General features: G+C 34.0%; 1 protein-coding gene across 1 annotated transcript in view; it reads right to left on the bottom strand.

Moving 5' to 3' along the window:
- Nucleotides 1–20,233, bottom strand: part of ERC2 (ELKS/RAB6-interacting/CAST family member 2) — a 615,701-nt gene that overhangs the window by 170,287 nt on the left and 425,181 nt on the right. The window contains exon 15 of the mRNA XM_087923860.1: nucleotides 15,318–15,465. Coding sequence (XP_087779986.1) covers nucleotides 15,318–15,465 — 148 coding nt within the window. The remainder of the gene's footprint in view (nucleotides 1–15,317; nucleotides 15,466–20,233) is intronic.

Genomic DNA, 20,233 nt, shown 5'->3' with positions numbered 1-20,233 from the left:
GTTAATTCATATTTTAACGAGATAACTATAGTTTGCTTAATTTATTTTGCAATAAATCATAAGATCATACCAAATCTACCTTAATAATGTTTTATAAAGATAATATTAAGAAAAAAAATTTTTTTATGCTAAATCTGAATATTCTATCATTATGTTTTATTATCTAACCATTGATAAAAAAGATCCCAAACTTCATAAAATTGTTTATCTTCTTGTTCTCTGATTTCAAATGTCAATTTGCTCATTTCAGCACAATCCAATATTTTCTTAATAATTTCTTCTTCTGATGGAATTTTCTCACTCTTCCAGTTCTTAGCAAATACAATCCTAGCCGCTGTTATAAAAAATAGGGTAATATAGATTATTAAAGGAGGGATAGATACTGATAACTCTTATTAGATGAATATACGTTTTTATTTTTAACTTTAAAAGAAAAGTTAAGGTTTATTGAAGAAATTGTAAGAATTGAAATTAATGTGAAGATGTTTAAAAATGAGGTCAATATCACTAACCAGGAATTAAATAGTCAATTTTTCCCTTTTCCCTTTTTGAAATTAGAAATTAAATTAAGGGGGGGAAATATATTGCAGAATCTAAATGAAAAGACGTAATTATAATTATTGTAACTACTTAAAAATAAAGGTTTATTGGGAAGTAAGTTGAGGGAATAAAGGTATATTTTAACCACTGAGGTGTCACACTCAAAGCTGTAAAAGGGGGAAAACGTAAGTTTGTTTCTTTTTCTCTTGTGTTAAAACTTGTATTAATCTAGAATTTATAGAAAGAATGTATGATGAAAAGAAAATATGACAGATTAAAGAACTATTTAAATTAATAAGCTAACACAGACTATTAAAAGGAAGGAGAGATATTGGTAACTTTTTTTATTAAGCAAACATATATTGTTATTTTTACTCTTAAAAAAATATTAAAGGATTATATTTGAAATAATTGAAATGAAATGAAAGGATGTTTGGATTGAGATTAATGTAAGAGATTTAGATTAATTTGTTTGTTTTTCTCTTTTCTGAAAATTTGGAATGGAAAAGGGAATAATAGAATTAAGTATGCATATATGGATGTATAATTATTGCCATATTTGTATGTAAAAGTGATGATCTGGAAATGTGTTGTCCACTAAAAAGAGCTTTTTGTTTTTATGTGAAAAATTGAATAAAACTTGTTTTAAGAAAAAAAACTTGAGTTGACTTGCTTACCAAACAGGGGGAAAAAGCAATATGTAGATTAGAATTGGAACACAGAAACACATTTTTTTCAATTTTCCTAATAACGTTCTTATTTTTATTATCTATAGCAGATTAATACTGAAATATTGGCACATGTGATATAAATATGAAAAACAGTTAAGCCACATTGTTGTGACAGAAGATATTACTTCAAATCTAAATCTGTTTTTTCTCCCTCTGCCAGCAAATGTCATGTTAGTATGCTAATAGCATTTTGGTGAAATAATATTAGTAAGATCGTCCTTCAGCTTTGGGTCCACTGAAAATATATAAGAAACATACACAACCACATATATGCACCCATTTAACAATGTGTGTTAGGAATGTTAGTTACCTAACAGTTGGGTTGGAAATATATAAACCAGGATAGACATTTAATACTGTCTTTTTAAGGGAATGCTAAAATTTTAATTGGGTGTGGTTCCTCAAATGGCCATAAGATGGAGCCAGAAACCTGGGTCGTTAGTTCTGTTGTTGTTAGTTGCTAGTTGCTAGATGTTCTGATGGTTGATGTTCTTGGTTCCTGCATTTTTCCCTATTGACTGTTACTGATCGTCGTTCTTCTTGGATTGCTGTAAGTCTGTTACTGAACTGTGTATGATATTGGACTTTCTTATTTGGATTATCCCTGGACTGAAAACTGACTGCTTTAACCGTGAATGACTTGGACTGTTTGTTGGACTTTGCTTAACCGTTTACTGGAAGTAAAACCTACATCTTACCATTCAGTGTATCTGTGTGCTGGTCGTGTGTTATTGAACATCACTCTCACTACCTTTCCCTGTGTGCACTCATTCTCCTAACAGGGAATTACCTAAACACTGTGCCATAATAATAATAATAATAATAATAATAATAATAATAATAATAATAATAATAATAATATAATGATTTAAATTATAAGCATATTAACTAACTTGAATATTAACATATAATACGTAATATATAATTTATACTAATATCAATCCACTAGCAGAGAGTCTAACCATAAATATAAGAATATATAAATCAAATAATAAATGCAATATGTATCCAAATGATGTTATCAGTTTCCAATACCAAAAAACATGAAAGAGAAGGAAAAGAAAAAACTTCTTTGTTTCCAATTGTCTGAGTCTAATAATAGGGGGGAAAAAAGTTTTAGATCACTCTCAGTTGTCAAAAATGTATTACATATATGGGACAAGTATCCAGTTTAATATGTCCAATATCTTAAAAATCACAAATATCCCCCGCTGCCTTTTTTTAGCTCTATTACATTCCGTTACTGCAGGAATAGAAAAGACTCAATGCTTCTTCCTAGGATGACACTAAGGGCACTTATTTTACCTAAAAATGAAACAGATAGTGAAATTATTTCTATATGATCAGAAATTTCAAAATGACTGCATTCAAGGAATCACTCTATCTTCCACTGAGTTAAAATTTTAGAGAAAAAGACATTATGTTAGGGTTGTTTCTTTTTAAATAAAAAAGTATCATTCTAGTGAACCAGCATTTGTAGGAAATGACCAGACTAAGCCTGAGGGAAGAGTCAAATGTATTATAGGTCATGAGTCCCTGCATGCCAACAAGAAATCTAAGTCTATCCCATCTTGAATGCCTCTCTTACCTCTGGCTCATTTTCCTTAACCGCTGGTCAGATTCTTGTAGAGAGCTTAAGCTTGCAATAAATCTTTTTACTCATTTGAACTGTGTGAATCTCCTAATTTTCCTGGTGCTTGACAGTATTAGGTTCATATTTATCTATCTATGTCTATGTACATCTATCTGTCTATCTATTATATCTGTATCTATGTCTGTCTGTCTGTCTGCATGCCTTCCATATATCTGCTTTTGTGGATGTGGACCAAATAAACCCCCCTAGATTGGAGACAGGGCAAAACATAAAGACAAGTTCGGCTCAGATCTTTCCCAATCCAGGCATAGTCTCTTTTCTGCTACCCCAGACTAAAGGTATCTTACAGCATTTGCAAGATACCCAAAGTGAAAGATAAGAAAGATGCCCCCAAAATACAGTTCCACTAGAATAGTTGTGTTTTCTTATCCTCTCTTAGTGAAAGACAAAACAAATAGAGTGGAAGATAATGAAATGAGTTTGTACAATAAGGCAGGGAGCCTAAAGGAATCAGAATGGCCCTTTAAAAATGCATTCTACTTCAGCATGAAATAGCACTAACACTATCAAAGTCTTCCAGATTGCTGGAAATGATTTTTAGAAATACACTTTGGCATTTGCCTTGTCAGCTCTTTTAGTTGACTAATTTCAACAGTAGCAGACAGGCAGTGCATTTATTTTAATGCCTTTAGAATTAAATTGCCATTTAATTAATAGGAACAACTTTGACACCTGTCATTGTACAGTATTACAAAATGAGCTTGATTATTCCAAGTACATAATACAGCTCCTTCTTTCAAATCCTGATGGGTAATTGTCCTTTCACAAACACCAGCTGTAATATTAGACACTTAACAGACTGGCAAGCACCATATTTTAACTGCCAAAAAGACCTTATCTAAACCATTACGACCAAATTTCAATTTCCATGGCATCTGTGATTGAGTAAATTTATGCTGACAATTGACATTTCTCTTATGATCATCACACATTTGGGATTTCTGTTTCCTAAATGTCTGCGACCTGTGGGGGTTAAAAAAATGTAGCAGAACATACAGGAGAGATGGTATAGAACAGGGTAATCAGTAATGTATAGGCTGCACTCATGCTAAAAGTATTTGTCTCTGTTCTAAATAATAAAAGTGGTAATTACATGGAAGGATGTAAGAACACAAATACAAAGAAAGGGGCTCAACTATATAATTAGCACTTTGAAGAGGGAGTTGTCTGGACTCTGAAAACATTTTAGACCAATGTATGTGGGCAATATAAGATGTTCAGATTGCTTTTTTTTCTGCAGAAAAAAAATAACTCATTGAACAGATAACTTTCTGAAAAGATCCGGGAACTATTATTATACTATATTAAGATAGTTAACAGAAAATGTATACAATAACCACTACTATTTTTTGACAAATCTTGAAATGTAAGAAGTACAACACGTGCTTTATACCTTTTCCATCTGATTAATGGACTGCAATATGAACCATAATTTTCCTATTACTAAATACTTTATAGCAAGATTGGAGAAATGTCATTTTTACCCAGAGTGATAAAGAAGGCTCTGTTTTGTAATGATGGTAATAAAAATGAATAATGAGTCTTTAGTGGGGAAAAATTCTAAGAATCAGAGCTTACAAGTACTGAGGAAAACTTCTCTAAGAAGCTGGGGAATATTCAGTCAATACTGACTGATCTTAAAAAGGTAAGCAAAAGAAGACATGGTAGCAATTGGATGGAAAACCACTGTAAAATTCCAAAGTTGTAGATTAGTATAGCAAGTTAAAAAAAAATCCATGAAGAAGGTAGTGGTAACAACTGTAGTCACCAGAAGTCAATCTTGATTTGAGGGAATGAACAATTGATATATTCCAGACTCCAGAGGATCATTTGGACTGCAGCACACATTTTATAAACATGTTTTTCTTTGTTTCTATCTGAATCGGGGCAAAATAATCATTAATCTCTAAATGAAATTAACAGATAGAAAATCATAAAAACCACACTGCAGCTCACATCATATCACAGATGAGGAAAATTATTGTAATCTTTTATGCAGGTGACCTTTCAAAGAAAAATTATAGTTGAGTATAAAAACAGTCCAGTTTCACTTTCTAAGTTGAATGGGTCTGAGGTAAAGTTACCAATCCATTGGTATGTGGGAAGACATAATAAAAATCAGGGCTGCCACAAAGACTGTAAGCAAGATTAACTAATAATTATTAGAAATGGGATATTCAATATTGTATTTCAGAAATCAGCATCCTAAGTAGTGAACCAAGACTGATCCCAAGACGTTTTGCTGCTTGACTGAAAGACTCCATAAGTCCACTGCAGAAGCCAACTGAACAGTGAATAGATTTTTCCTTCAGTGCTACTAATGCAACCATGTCAACTTCAGCCAAAGAAAGCAGTTTGCTAAGAGTTGCTGGCAGGTCACTGGAAACAGAGTCCTATCCTCCCACATCTGCCTCTGTTTACTCCATACTCCACCTTTCTCCATTCTTGTTTCTTGACCACTGAGAGATACACATTCTGCAGTACTAAAGGGTACCATTTGTGTGGTCTCTTCTGAACTAGCCTGTTGCTTGTGGGGATTACCTGTGCTTTCAATATGCTGGTTGGGCTTTCTCTTGCAAGCCAAGAGTATTATCAAGTGACTCATGAAATCAGAGGAGCAGCCATGATCAGAGATTGTGACAGTGGTATGTTGCTGGTCATCCTTGGAACTGCAAGCTCTCAGCATCTAAATCAACTAAAGCTGTTGAGCTGTAGGAGGTACTGAAAATTCTTTTTTTTCCCCCTACAAATTCTTATAGGCTTCAGGTTCTTGTTGCTGTCATGGAAGACTTATGAGTTCAATTATTTGTTCCCCCTCTCTATTATTAATTACTCCTTTCCTGGGACTGCATACAGCATAACTGAATTAAAGGGAAAGATCCCAAAAGGCAACATTTCTTGATCTTTCACATGCTAGCTTTTCCTTAGTCTTCTATTAATCAATAGTTCTGTAGCTGAGTTATGTCCCTGCAGAATGTGTGTCTGCTACTTTTGGATACATTTCCTGGATACATTTGATGAAAAAATGTTGAAATAAATTTTTAAAAGAGAGTCAGTTCTTATTTTTTATGCACTTCCACTGTCATAAGATTTCAATGTCACCTTACTGATTCCTAAAACTTTTACAAAATAGTGAGCTAATGAGTAGTGAAGATTGCCAAACACTAACATTGTCTCTGGCTGATATATTATGGACACCTGTGGTCTTGAAGTAGCTGGAACACTTCTACATTGAAATTCTTGCAAGCAGTTTTTGGCCAATTCTGTTTACATTTTTGGCTGGCCATCTTAATAATGAAAAAGGACAATTGGGAAATACATCAGTTATTCTTAACAATCCTTGGGGACTTTTTAATTATAGCTCTCAGGCAAGTTATTTCAGAGAGGAAATCTGACATCATTGTAAATATTTCACTAACAGCATTTATCTTTGATTTTTTAAATTTTCTAACTAAGAAATATTAATTTGTTCAACTGCAAGCAAAGCACAGGATTTATTTTAATACAGCACTGATATATTATTTTTTTAATTTATATCAGATACTTCAACATGAAGCAAGCTTGCTAAACAATTAATGATTCTAAACATCCACATATTGTGTGCATTGCAGTTGTGTTTTTCTTCTCTTTTTTTCTTCTCTTTAATGTGTAGTATTTTGTCTTTTAAAAGTAACCTTTCTTAAAATATCCTCCAATTTAAAAATGGTTGAATTATCTACAGTCTATATCCCAATACAATATTTTATAAAAGAACAGCCTTCTGCTACCTAATGCCATTCAGATATGCCAGAAAGCCAATTCCACCCAAGTCCCAGCCACAGGATTTCAAACTTTAGATAGAATGAGTTTTGAGATGCATTTAGGGATCAGTTACTGTGGCTGCTAATGTTGCAAAGGGACTTCCTGATAACAGAGGGGAAAGCATTGAGGTTCAAACCACTTTTTAGGAAAATAGAAATTTGAGTCTTTGGGAAAGAGTACAGGTAGTCCTCCACTTCCAACAGTTTGTTTAGTGACCATTTGACATTACACTGAAAAAAAGTGATGCAACTGTTGCAACAGCTCCTTAGTCATCTGCTCAAAATTCAGACAATTGGCAACTGTGTCATCTTTATGGTGGCTGCAGTGTCCCGGGATGATGTGATCATTTTTGTGACCTTCTGACAAGGAAAATCGATGGGGAAGACAGATTCACTTAACCATTATGTTACTGTTGTGGTTTACCGGCAGTAGGTGTGGACGGCTGAGGTCTCTGACTATGAAGACTTGGATGAGGGGCCTGTGTGTGATGCAGGGATGGGGCCAAGACTATCGAAGAGTGGGGTGATGCCTTCGGAAGTTGTGGAGTCTGGTAGCAGTGACAAAGAGGGAGCCTGTGCTCAGTGTGCATGCACACAGGGCTGCTCAAAGGAAAGAGCAGCTGAAGCAGCACAGGCAACTCAGGAGTAAAGCTGGAACGTGATGGCCCCTCCCATAAGGATTAAAAGACAGCCTTCAGAGTTGGCTTCTTTGCAGGAAGCAAAGAAGTTCTTTCTACTCAGAGTCCTTGTTGAAGCCCTGCTTACTCCGGTTTGTTTTTTGAAACTTCTGGCTTTGGATATTTATCTGCAATTAGCCTTTTGTTCTTGGCAGCATTTCACAACCTTGAAAGGACTTGCTCTTACCTGGGACAATTAGTTTTGAATGACTCTTGGCTGTGAATGTACAGAATTCACAGCATCGCATTAAAAAGATTTGCTTTTATAAATACTTTGTGTTTGTTTGATTTGAACAAGGCTTGGGTCAGAGCAGTTACTAATGTAACAATGCAGTGATTCACTTTACAACTGTGGCAAGAAAGATTGTAAGATGGAGCAAAACTCACTTAACAAATGTCTGGTTTAGCAACAGAAATTTTGGACTCATTTGTGAATGTAAGGTCAAGGACTACCTGTACAGCTCTGAAGGTGAAATGAAGCTCATTTCTCTGATTCTTGGCTTTCTAGCATCAGCATCTTTAGTTGAGAGAGAAAAACTATTTCTGCAGTTCTTTCAAAGTAAAACATTTAAACTACTTAAATAATACTTCTCCCCCCCCAAAAAAAGATTGTAATTGCATTACAATCAAGAACCTAACTCTTGAGTTGCCTGCTATCAGGACTATCATTGTGTTCATGAATATATTTAACAGTGGTCCTCACACTAAACATCCCTAAAGCTTGTCCAAAACCAGTTCTTGGTTGTCTGCCAGACTGCTACTTCAATGAAAATGGGTGCCTCGTTTTGGCCATAAGTACATTAACCACTTTAATACATGGGATTCTGGAAAGGTTTTGACTTTGGCTGCAACATTTCAGAATAACTCTTTTATTGATTCACAGCTACAATATATTTGATTTATATCGTCTTTCAACCTGCTCTCTTCAGACACATTCCCTAAGACACCCTCTGCTTTCTTCATTACATTTTTCCTGTGGTTAAAAGAACAGACTAAGCACTGACAGGCATATGATTTAAAGAGTCTTAAATACGTCACATTTAAAAGTATCCTCCAATCACCTTGAGGTCTATCAGACCTCCCCAGTTAAGTTTACCTAGAATATTTTGGGTTGTAAAGTTTCCCCCATGTTTCCTATACGTGATGCAATATTGAAACTAAGGATTTAAGTATGCTTAAGAAAGGGCCTTTATTAACTAAAAGTGAAGTTTCTATTTGATTGTTATAATTTCTGAATAGTAAAGTTTTGCAGGAACTTCAATTTAGCTTTTCATACAAGTAATGCTCTCTCCTCAGTTGTGCTATCCAGTTGTGCTACATATTAATTGGGTAGCAAATCTCAACTTCTACTCTGAGTCTGAAAGATAATGCACAGTAGAAATGCAAATAAATTTCAGTAAAACAGAAGGACATCTATCCACCCTAAATAGTACAAGAGTTTAAAAAGCAGTTTTATATAATGGATGGAATGTCCAACTTGGATTCTTGTCCTTCTTGGAAATGGAATTAGTTGTTATTTTTCTTGGCAAAGCATGTATGCTAACCCAAATCTTTTGGAGGAAGGTCAGATTTAAAATATAACAGGCTTATAAACATGCAATAAACAAAAGAGATCTGTACATATTTGCTGAACATTTATTTCAAAGTTCTAACAAAGAACGGCACTCAAGGTGGCTATTGTAATAAGATTAGAAAGAGTAAAAACAGTAAGTGCGGTAACAACTCACTTTGCTTGCCCAACTAAAAGCTAAACTAACTTAGCAGCCAACTCACTTATCTGCCAAAGGTCTGCTGGAATAAAAAGAAAATGCATAAATAAAATAAGACAAAGTACATTTGCCTATCAATAGGAGGAGAAAGGGGTGGAGCTAGCTTAAGCTCCATTGGCAAAATGAAGAAGAGCAATCAAAGAAAGGATTGCAAGAAATATATCCAGTGTTGGTGGGATCGAGGGTGGGGACTCACTCACAGAATCTAAAACCCACCCAGGCTCATAAAGAAGAAAGGGGTACGGTAAGTAGCATGGTCTCAAGCAGGCCTGAATGGGTTGCTAATACCCCCAGAGCTTTTTTGTTGTTGTTGGACTTATAGCAATGTAGAGTGTGCTACAGCAGTCTGCATGGGAAATTATTGTCTGAGGGTACCTACTGTTTAAGCTCTGCCCTGTCTTGCACTCATGCCAGCTTGATTCTGGGCCAGTTTTAGAAAATTCTGCCCCTACACGCATGCACACAGAGACACTAAGCATCAATATGCACATACTGTAGCTGCAGGTTCAGCCAAGGCTGATTTAAATCCCTTGTAGGTACTGGGCATATTTATTTTTGTAGTCTTTTGTGGGAGCTTAATCATCCAGATGTTTGAGTTTATAAAGATATTTCTGAACCCAGGTTTTTCAAAGTTCTTGCAGGTTTAAAGACCAGCACACTTTTTTTTTAAAGTACTATCTTTCTTTTCCTGAGCTAATTGGTTTTTGTTGTACCTTTATTTAAAAAAAACATAGATGCACCATTTCCCTGGCATTTGAAATAGAAGTAGGATAACAGAGTTGGAAGGGACCCTGGAGGTCTTCTAGTCCAACCCCTTGCTTAGGCAAGAAACTCTACACCACTTTAGACAAATGGTTATCCAATCTCTTCTTAAAAACTCCCAGAGTACTCTAAATGTAAATGGAGATCATGATGCTATTCCTGCCTCTGCAAAATAACCAATGAATTACTGGAATTAGCTTGCAACAAACCAAATGCATTACTCTATCCAGGAGCCATGGAGGTGATATAACATGAAAAGTATGACTTAAAGTGACCACTTTAATAGTGAGTGGGGGATTAATAGAAGGTGATGCCCATTTTTGCCCTTCGGAAACCATTGGTGGCTCAACCTGACAATGAGGTCATTAATTGTGGTCATTAAGAGTTGACACTGATTTGATGACACATAATCAATTTAAAGGAGGTGTTTCAGAAATATAAGGGAAATCAATGTATGTTTATAATTTGGCACCTGGAATATGTACTATACATCTTTTCTTCTCATAATAAAAGTCATTGTTCTCAGGAGCTTTAACTAATGTTTAACCTTGGAAATACCTTTAAAGAAGCATGTAGAAAGACAATACAGAGGCAATTAAGATCTACCTAATAGACAATCCTTAATAGCCTACGAAATATTATGTGAATGAAATAAACTTAGACATATTGGGTTTTGGTAATTCAACCTCAGTATATTGCTTTGATGCATTACACATTCTGATGGAATCAATCCATTTGGCATTAAACCAATCACAACAAATTGCTTTGAATCAATTTGTTATATTGAGGTAATCCACAAGGTGTAATAGCATTGCCTCATGTTTTAAGTCAGTCTATGCTTCACTATATCCTGTAGATATAAAGTCAAGAAAGACAGAATGGATATTGCATAAAGAAATCTTGGTTTGTAGGGAATCTAACATAACAGTAAGATAGTTCTCCTTCCCTCTGATCTAAATAATATTTTCAGAGGACATCAGTTTATGGATTTTCTGTTAGTAAAATTCAATATTTATACATTCTAGTCTACTGTCTAGTACACTTTAACATACAATTGAACAAAATTTGCGTGTCAGATAATTTGCTGGTTGGCAAATTATTTTGGAAAACTGACTAAAAGATGCATCAGCCTGATTTTCTTTTTAATCTTTTCCCTTTTGTAAAGCACATTTTATTTTTAAAATGTTGTGCATTACTCAAACGTTATTTGTATACATTTCTACTGTATATAATGGAATAACAGAGTTGGAAGTGAGCTTGGAGAACTTCTATCTAGTCCAACTCCATGCTCAATTAGGAAACCTATACAATTACAGATAAATATATGCTTGTCTATAAACAAGTAGCTAGGCGCTTTATGCACTTTTCAGTGCATGCAGTTTTGTACATATATTTTGATTGAAAATTTTTTTTCCAAAAAATAAATGCCAAAATGGAGCCTGATTCCATGTCAGTTGCATCACCTTTGAAAAAAGGCTTAATTGAGTCCTTTGGCATTACGGTAATATGCAAACAAAACAAAATTTACTTATTCCTAAATTAACTGCTACAAAGCTGATTTAGATGTGTATAACAAAAGTAGTTCCATGTTCTTTTCCATGAGCATGTTTATGGGAAATTTTAAAATTCCAGCTGGGTATGATGAGACCCCTGGAAATTCCTAAAACATTCAATTACATTACTATATAAACAATTTAATGTAAGGGTGATTTAAAAAAATAGATATCACATTAAAATTATACAGACAGAAGTATGTCTAGATATTATTTCTCCATACTAAATAAATAATACATGAATTTATTACAATGATTAACAAGTGTATTTTATTTTGTTGACAATTACTGCAGCATTATTTTGATTTTTCATGGATTTATTCTTACAATGTCCAACTGTTTCTTTGTTAATCTTGGTTGGACATTGTACCATGTGAAAGAGTATGTTTTCTTTTAAACAATCATTTTTTAAATGTTTGGCTATCTATAAATATAAATTCCACCCCTCATGAATCAGGATTCGGTACCTGACATAAGCAGTTACCTTCATAGTAAGAATACTTTACTTTTTTCAAAGGAAAAGAATTAAGAGCATTAGGAAAAGGAAGCATAATTAAATATAGCCTGTCATCCTAGACTTTTTCTAATCAGAGACCAACATTTTTATGGCTTTCTTCAGTATGATTTGCAGTGCAAACAAAAACTAGTTCCTCTGAGATCTGTTTCATCGATAAGTGGATAAACAGAAGTCTTCAAATCACCAAGTCCATCCAAAGGAGGACATTGCATTGCGCCTAAAGAGTAATACATACTAACCATTTACAGAACTATGATATTTCAGCAACATTATTCTAAGTCACTAATATATAGGACATGTATTTCAATCTGAAATATCACTCATGTGGATACATTAACAAAAGGCCTACCACTTTCTGTTTGAAGATTTAAATTATGTGTTACAAACTTTGCAAATGAAATCAGTAAGGAACTTCCTGATAATAATGATTGAACCATCTTCTGTTCGTCATTGCAGAGAGGATAAGTGACTGATTTTGATGAGTATCCAAGGAGGAAGGGGAAGGAAAATCCATTTATCTTACACTTTCTTTCTCTAGAAAAGTACCTGCAGATGCTTGCAGACAATGTGGCTCTATGTAAGGATACCCCTAACCACTCCTTCCCACAAGATGAACATGCTTTGGAGAATAGGAGTAGGAGACCCCTTAATATGGCACAGCTCTTTAAAAAGATATAGATGAAAATAGGCTCTTCTATCCTTCCCTTTCTTCTTCTGAATCTCACCTGGTATGGAGAGAAGCCAGCTTTACTTGGTCTTCTATACATGCATTCACAAATATGGTCAGGTGGTCATAATTTGCAAGAGAATGGAAGAAAACGAGTAAGGAGAAAAACCTGATCCTGATCCACAAGTCCAAAATTCTGTTTCAGAAACAAACCAATGTTGTGATATGTTCCAAGATGACATGGGAGTAATGGCCCTAAGTTGAGCTGTGACAGTGGTTAGAATGCAGTATTGCAGGCTACTTTTGCTGACTACTGGCTGACTGAAATTTGGCACTTCAAATCTCACCAGGCTCAAGGTTGGCTTATCCTTCCATCTTTCCAAGGTGAGTAAAATGAAGAAGACCCAAATTGTTGGGGGCAATATGCTGACTCTGTAAACGATCTAGAGAGGACTGTAAAAGCACTGTAAAGCTGCATATAAGTCTAAGTGCTATTGTTATTGCTAAGTTTCAAAATACAAACCTTCAGTTTTGGGAAGTCTAAGTTTGCTAATCACTCAGATAAATTATTATTCCTTTTCACACTTTCTCAGAAAGAAAAATGAGATCTGACCTTTAGATGGCAAATCTTTGACACTCAAGGCCATCCATTTTTCATAAAGGAAGCTTTTCAATTATAGGGATTTTGGTGACTACTTGGGAAGATAGACAATTCCCAGAAAAATTAAATGTCTAGAAGATAAAGTGATTAATGTACCATTATGTGGCACAAGAAAACAGATAAAAGTGGGGAAATGGTATGTGTCTTGTTTAACAAAGGGTAGGGCTTTTGGGAGGGGTTTATTGCTGTTTTTAGTTTCAGTCTTTCTATACTTTTTAAATAGTTGAGGAAAATCTGTATAATTAGCAATGGGCTTTCTTGCATACAGAGATCACATTTCTATCCATATCTTCATGCGATCAATGTCAGTAAAAGCCAGGCTATGCAGTAACAAGGATGATTTTAGGATTTGCTTTCTATTTACTATCATTATAGCAATAGCAGTTAGCACTTAGACTTATACACCACTTTTCAGTGCTTTACAGACCTCTCTAAATGGTTTATAGAGCCAGAATTTTGCCCTCAACAATCTGGGTCCTCATTTTGCCTGCCTCAGAAGGATGGAAGGTTGAGTCAACTTTGAGCAGGTGAGACTCACTGCCAAACTGCAACCTGCAGTCAGCAGAAGTAGCCTGCAGTACTACATTCTAATCACTGCACCACCACAGGTCTAAAAAGTAGGATTGTATATTTTGCTTCTAAATGACAACTTGTCATTCATGGGAGATATTCTGAAAGACATTGTAGAGTGAGAGAAGCAACAAACCAGACAAGTTCAGCATGGGTGTAAACCTCCCTTTATTTGAAACAAATAAAGAGGAGTGGCGTACTAGAGAATAATTTCTGAAATCTATATTGGGACAACTTGGGACAACTGTAAATGGAGAAAAGTCATTATCTCAGTCATTTAAGAAATTTCTGGTAATGTAAAGATAACTGGGATGAATCCATTAATCCTGCATGACTGCAGTCTACCTGAACAAAGTAGGTAAGGTCCTAGGAACATCCCTCTTGCAATAGTGCATTTATCACTGCCTGAACTTATCTAAAGGTCTCCATTCTGGAGGTTTTCATCAGCTAGGATGGACATGGATCTATATGACAGGTAGTTGTGCTGTTAGCACGGAGGTCTCTATCCACTTCATAAGTCTAATGGGATGAAACTGTTTCAGGATAACTGGGTAAAATCATCTTACCTAGCATCTCTAATAACCTGATGTTATCAGCCCAAGTACCTGTCAATAGAGCCATGTCCCTCCTGGTTGATGAAAAGCTAAGATTATAACATGGATAGTAGCTTAAAAATATACAGTGTATCCCCAACAAAAATTGGAAAAAATGACATGATAAATTTGATTGTTTGAAATGAATAATTAGTTCTTAAATTTTTATCCCAAGGCATAAACATTCATTTTATTTATTAATTTGATTAGTAATTAATTTGTTTTGAGTTCTCACTTGTATATGCTAGGTAAGGTTATGACATCCTAAATGTAGGTCTAGTTCAAATCAAATATTGAAAACAACAAATCATACTGCACAGTGGGCTGTAATATTTTTTAAAAAGAAAGAGGACAAGAATGTGTGTGCATGTGTATACACACACAGACATATACAACTGGTAATTATAACTGAAGCAAATTATAGATAGGTTTGTGCTGAAATCCAGTTACATATATAACTTCCAGATAAACCTGGAAAAGGTTCACAATTTAACCATCCAAATAAGCAAATAATGCAATAGCATACAGGAAACAAAGTTAATGGGATTCTGTACGAGGAACATAGCTCAAAATCTTACTGTCTACTATTATATAATCAGTAGTTAGATGTGAAGAAAAAGGAAAACTAAGATATATATGGAATGAGCTAACTCTACATTCAGCTAAAGACCAGTAAAATAGAAGAGAGATGACATGTATTTTGATCCTCACTTTTCCTCCAGCTGTCACAAGGTTTGTTTTAAGGCTTAACTTAAAGTCAGAAGAAAACTGAGAGAATAATATCAGTGTCCCAAGAAAGAAATGGGGAGAAAAGATTCCCAACCTGTTGTTTTAGCTGATGGACCAATCTGTCTTTTTCTCTTTTCAAAGCCATCACTTCTTCCTGCGTTTTCTTTTTTTTTGAAGCAGACAGCTCAAGCAAGGCAATGTTTGCATCTTTTTCACTAATGGCAGCAAGCAATGCTTCCTGTCTGAAAAAAGAAAGAAAGAAAGAAAGAAAGAAAGAAAGAAAGAAAGAAAGAAAGAAAGAAAGAAAGAAAGAAAGAAAGAAAGAAAGAAAGAAAGAAAGAAAGAAAGAAAGAAAATAGAAAGTTAAACCTCTGGGCAAACATATTTTAGAACAAAGAATATTTTATAAAATGTAGAACCAAGAAGAAAATCACATTAAGCTTCTTGAATACATGTTGAATTTTAGCTTGTATACATGGTACCCCAAACATTTTTTTTCTGGGTTGATTTGTATAATATACTTGTAATTTAATTTATGATATCATTGGCAAGTGAATATCAGATATTTTATAAATAATGGTACATGAATACTACTATTTACTTGTATATCTGGTGCATATATGAAATGTGGTATAAATTAAGACCATCTCTGCAAAATCATATGTGAACTGTAAGTTTTCTTAGAACAGCAGAATTCAAGTTAATTAATGTTCAAATGATATATTACTCTGATCTAATAAAGAATCTAAGGAACTCAGTTTAAGCCTTCTACTTTCCATATTATGTTAGAAAACTCAACGGCATACCTCAAGCTGCTTAGGCAGTTTTATTGATTTTTGAAGTCTGTTTTTTACCAGTTTAACTACATATTCATCCATCCCTCAATTGCAAGTTTTACCTTTTTGCACTGGGTGATCACACTTTTACAAATTATTTTACAATGGTACTCATCAATGGTGCATAAAACATGATCAACAAAATGTGAACTCTACCATTTTTTTCAATGGTCTTCTTGATTCAGTACTGACTAAATTGCAAAGTTAGTCCTCATAAATCATTAAGCAAGCTATTCACTGAGGGTTGACAGTAAAAAAAAAAAAAGTGTGTTTCAAGAAAGATTGGTTTAATGGATTAATGCCATCCCAATTCTCTTAGTGGTAATCTATGCCCCGAATGGAGATCAAAAGGAGTTTTTTCAGCATCTTTATGGAAAAATAGTAGGATTGGAAAAAAGAAATATTTGTATCATAGGAGACTTTAATTCTATTGCTGATTATCAAAAAGACCACAGTAACGGGGGGGGGGGGAGAACAAAGGGGGGGAAAGAGAGCTTCCCAAGATATGTATGGAAATGATGAAGGAGTTAAATTTGATTGATATATGGAGAAGATCACATCCCGAGAAAAAACAATTTACATTCTATTCAAATCCTCATCAAATATGGACACAAATTGATATGGCATGGATGAATGGGGAAATAGCAAATGAGATAAAAGGGATTGAAATTTTACCTAATGAATGGGCAGATCACAATCCAATTCAGATAATATGGAAGGGTAGGGAAAAACCCAAGAAAAGATGGACGTTAAATACTCAGTTAATAAGAGAAAAAGAATACACCAACAAACTCAAGGAGGAATTAAATTATTTCTTAAAGGAAAATGATAATGGAGCAACTACGAAACAAAACATTTGGGATACAATGAAGGCAGTAATAAGAGGTATAACAATCTTGTATAACGCCAAGAGGAATAAGGAAAAATACACCCAACAAAACAAATTACAACAAAAAATTAAGGAATTAGAAACTCAATTACAGTGTACCCCAAGGGATTCAAAATTGCAAAATCAGATAATAACTAAACATAAATTGAATTTAATTGAACAAGAGAGAATGATTATAAACTTGAATATAACTAGACAAACTTATTTTGATCATGCTAATAAGCCAGGGAGATGGCTATCATATAGACTTTAAAAAAGGAAAGAAAAGAGATTGATATACCAGCTAATAGATGGAAAGGGGGATATACAACAGGAGATAGAACAAAAAAAAGAAATTGCCCATAAATATTTTGAAGAGTTATATAAAAAGGAAGAAGTTAACAAAGATAGAATAAGAAACTATTTAGATGAAGTGACGGATAAAGCAATTGGGGAAGAAATGGAAGAATTATTTAAAAAAGACATTACTTGGTTTGAATTGAAATCAGCAATAGAGAACCAGAAAAACAATAAATCCTCAGGACCAGGTGGGATTCCAGGGGAGCTGTACAAGGCAATAGCAGAACAAATAGGACCTCTTATGGTGGAAGTTTTTAATGATGTCTTATTGGCAGCCAGGATGCTGGACTCATGGAGGGGGGCATTGATTTTGCTGATCCCGAAGGAGGATTCAGATCCCCGATATATACATAATTATAGGCTGATTTCACTGTTAAATACTGATTACAAAATATTCACTTCTATTATAGTAAGTATACTAAAAAGAATGTTAAATGAGCATATATATGAAGATCAAAATGGATTTCTCCCGACCAGACATATCAGGAACAACTTAAGAATAGTACGAGACATCTTAGAATTTTATGAAACCCACCCCGAAAAACAAATTACACTTATGTTTTTAGATGCAGAGAAGGCCTTTGATAATTTAAATTGGCAATTTTTAATCCAAAAAAATTATAATATGAATTTAGGCACCAAATTTGAAAATATTATAACAACCATTTATGATACACAACAGGCTAATATTATAATAAACGGGGAATATACCAGTCCAATAAAAATAGAAAAAGGAGTCAGACAGGGCTGCCCACTCTCACCCCTGCTCTTCATATTATCATTAGAAGCATTAGAAGTGAATTAGACAGAACCCAGACATAAAAGGATTAAAGTTTAAGAAAGAAGAATATATGTTGCAAGCGTTTGCGGATGATATGATTTTTTTCATTGAGGAACCAATAGAAAGAGGACAAAAATTGATGAATGAATTAGAACAATTTGAAGCAGTAGCAGGACTTAAAGTTAATAGGAAGAAAACAAAATTAATGACTAAAAATTTAACAGAAAAATAGAAAATAGAACTAGAAGAAGTTATGGGCATACAAGTGATAAAGAAAGTTAAATACTTAGGAATATGGTTGACAGCACATTGTAAGATACTTAAGGAAAATAATTATGCAACAGATAAAGAAGGATTTAGAAACATGGGGCAAGCTGCAACTTTCATTATTAGGCAGGATTGCTGCTATTAAAATGAATATTCTTCCAAAATTCCTATATATATTTCAGACGATCCCAATCAAAGTACACAAATTTTTTTTTGAAGAACTTAATAAAATAACTGTAAAATTTATCTGGCAAGAGAAAAAACCTAGAATAAATTTAAAGGCAATGCAGGATATAAAGAGCAGGGGAGGGCTGGCAGTTCCAAATTGGGAGTTGTATTATAGTGCAGCCTCTTTAGTATGGTTGAAGGAATGGGTGAATTTAACCAATAAGAGCATATTATTCTTAGAAGGCCATGACTTGCAGAGGGGGTGGCATGCTTTTTTATGGGATGTAGGGAAAACTAGCCAGAAATATTTTCACAGACACCTAATCAGAGACTCATTATTAACTAATTGGAAGAAAATTACAGAAAAAACACTATTTAAAAATACCAATTTGGATTTCAACAATGGAGGCGATGATTTACCCAAATAACCCGGATATCACTAAAATGATTAAATATAAGGACCTATTGGATACACAAGGAAATTTGAAATCACGGCAAGAACTTCAAGAGCGAGGACAAAAAATTGATCAATGGGCGTACCTTCAAATTCAAAGTAGATATAAACAGGACAAGAAAGAATTTGGAATCAACAATAAACTCCAGCAATTAGATAAATTTTTATTAGGATCAGGCAAAAAAAATAACAAAATTTTATAATTATTTATTAGAAGTAGAATTAGAAGAAGAAATTGTAAAAGGGAACATGATAGCCTGGAGTAGGAATATAGGACATAGCATCACCATAACAGAATGGGAAAAGGTCTGGGATAGAAATAATAAAATTACAAAATTGGTAGTATACAAAGAAAACACCTATAAAATGTTTATAGATGGCACCTTCTTCCTTCGAGATTAGCGAAGATGCACCCCAATATGAGTCCGAATTGCTGGAATTGCAAAAAAGAAGAGGGAACTTTTTTCCATATGTGGTGGTCCTGTACAGAAGCTCAAAAATATTGGCAGAAAATTAGAAATTAGCTGGAAGAAATGACAAGAGAACAGATCGAATTCAAACCAGAGTCCTTTCTGTTAGGGATCTTTGATAAACAAATATCAAAAAAAAAAGTGAAATGTATAATAATACACATTTTGACAGCGGCCAGATTGGCTTTTGCACAATGTTGGAAGCAATCTCATGTTCCATCAGAGGAGATGATCATTCAAAAAATTTCAAGTTGTGCAAAAATGGACAAATTAACTTTGGCATTAAAAAATAAAGACACTAATATACTACAGCAGCTGGAACTGCTGGTACAAATGGATAGACCAAAGATAGACTTCACATTAAAAGGCAAAAGAGGATAGGATAAATCCATAGTAGTGATACACAGATATATGTAAGGATTAGGTGTGTGTATATGGCATAAAATAAGGATAACAAAGAGGTCTTACAAACTGTTGAAGATGAGAATGTTTTTAATTGTTTTCTATTTTTTTCTTTTTATTTTCTTCTCCCTTTCTTCTTTTTTTCTCTTTCATTTATGTATGTGTTGTTGGTTTGTTTTACTTGTAAAATCAATTAAAAAAATTTTTTTTTTAAAAAGAAAGATTAGTTCCATTTCATTGTTGCCAATCTCCCAAATCATGAATAATTGTAGCTATGAGAAAGCAAAACTTTTCATGGTCTTTTGAAGCCAACCAGATTTCTTATTTGATAAATCTTAGTAATCAAAACCACACCAGAATACTAATGGTTTCTTTTCAAAGGTCCGTCCCCTACCAATTCCTAA

Source organism: Pseudonaja textilis, chromosome 2 (assembly GCF_049901715.1).
Source record: "Pseudonaja textilis isolate UNSWEBS1 chromosome 2, rPseTex1.2, whole genome shotgun sequence".
Classification (NCBI taxonomy): Eukaryota; Metazoa; Chordata; class Lepidosauria; order Squamata; family Elapidae; genus Pseudonaja; species Pseudonaja textilis.
Note: the sequence above shows the minus strand (reverse complement) of the source record. Positions and strands in the feature narration are given on the sequence as shown.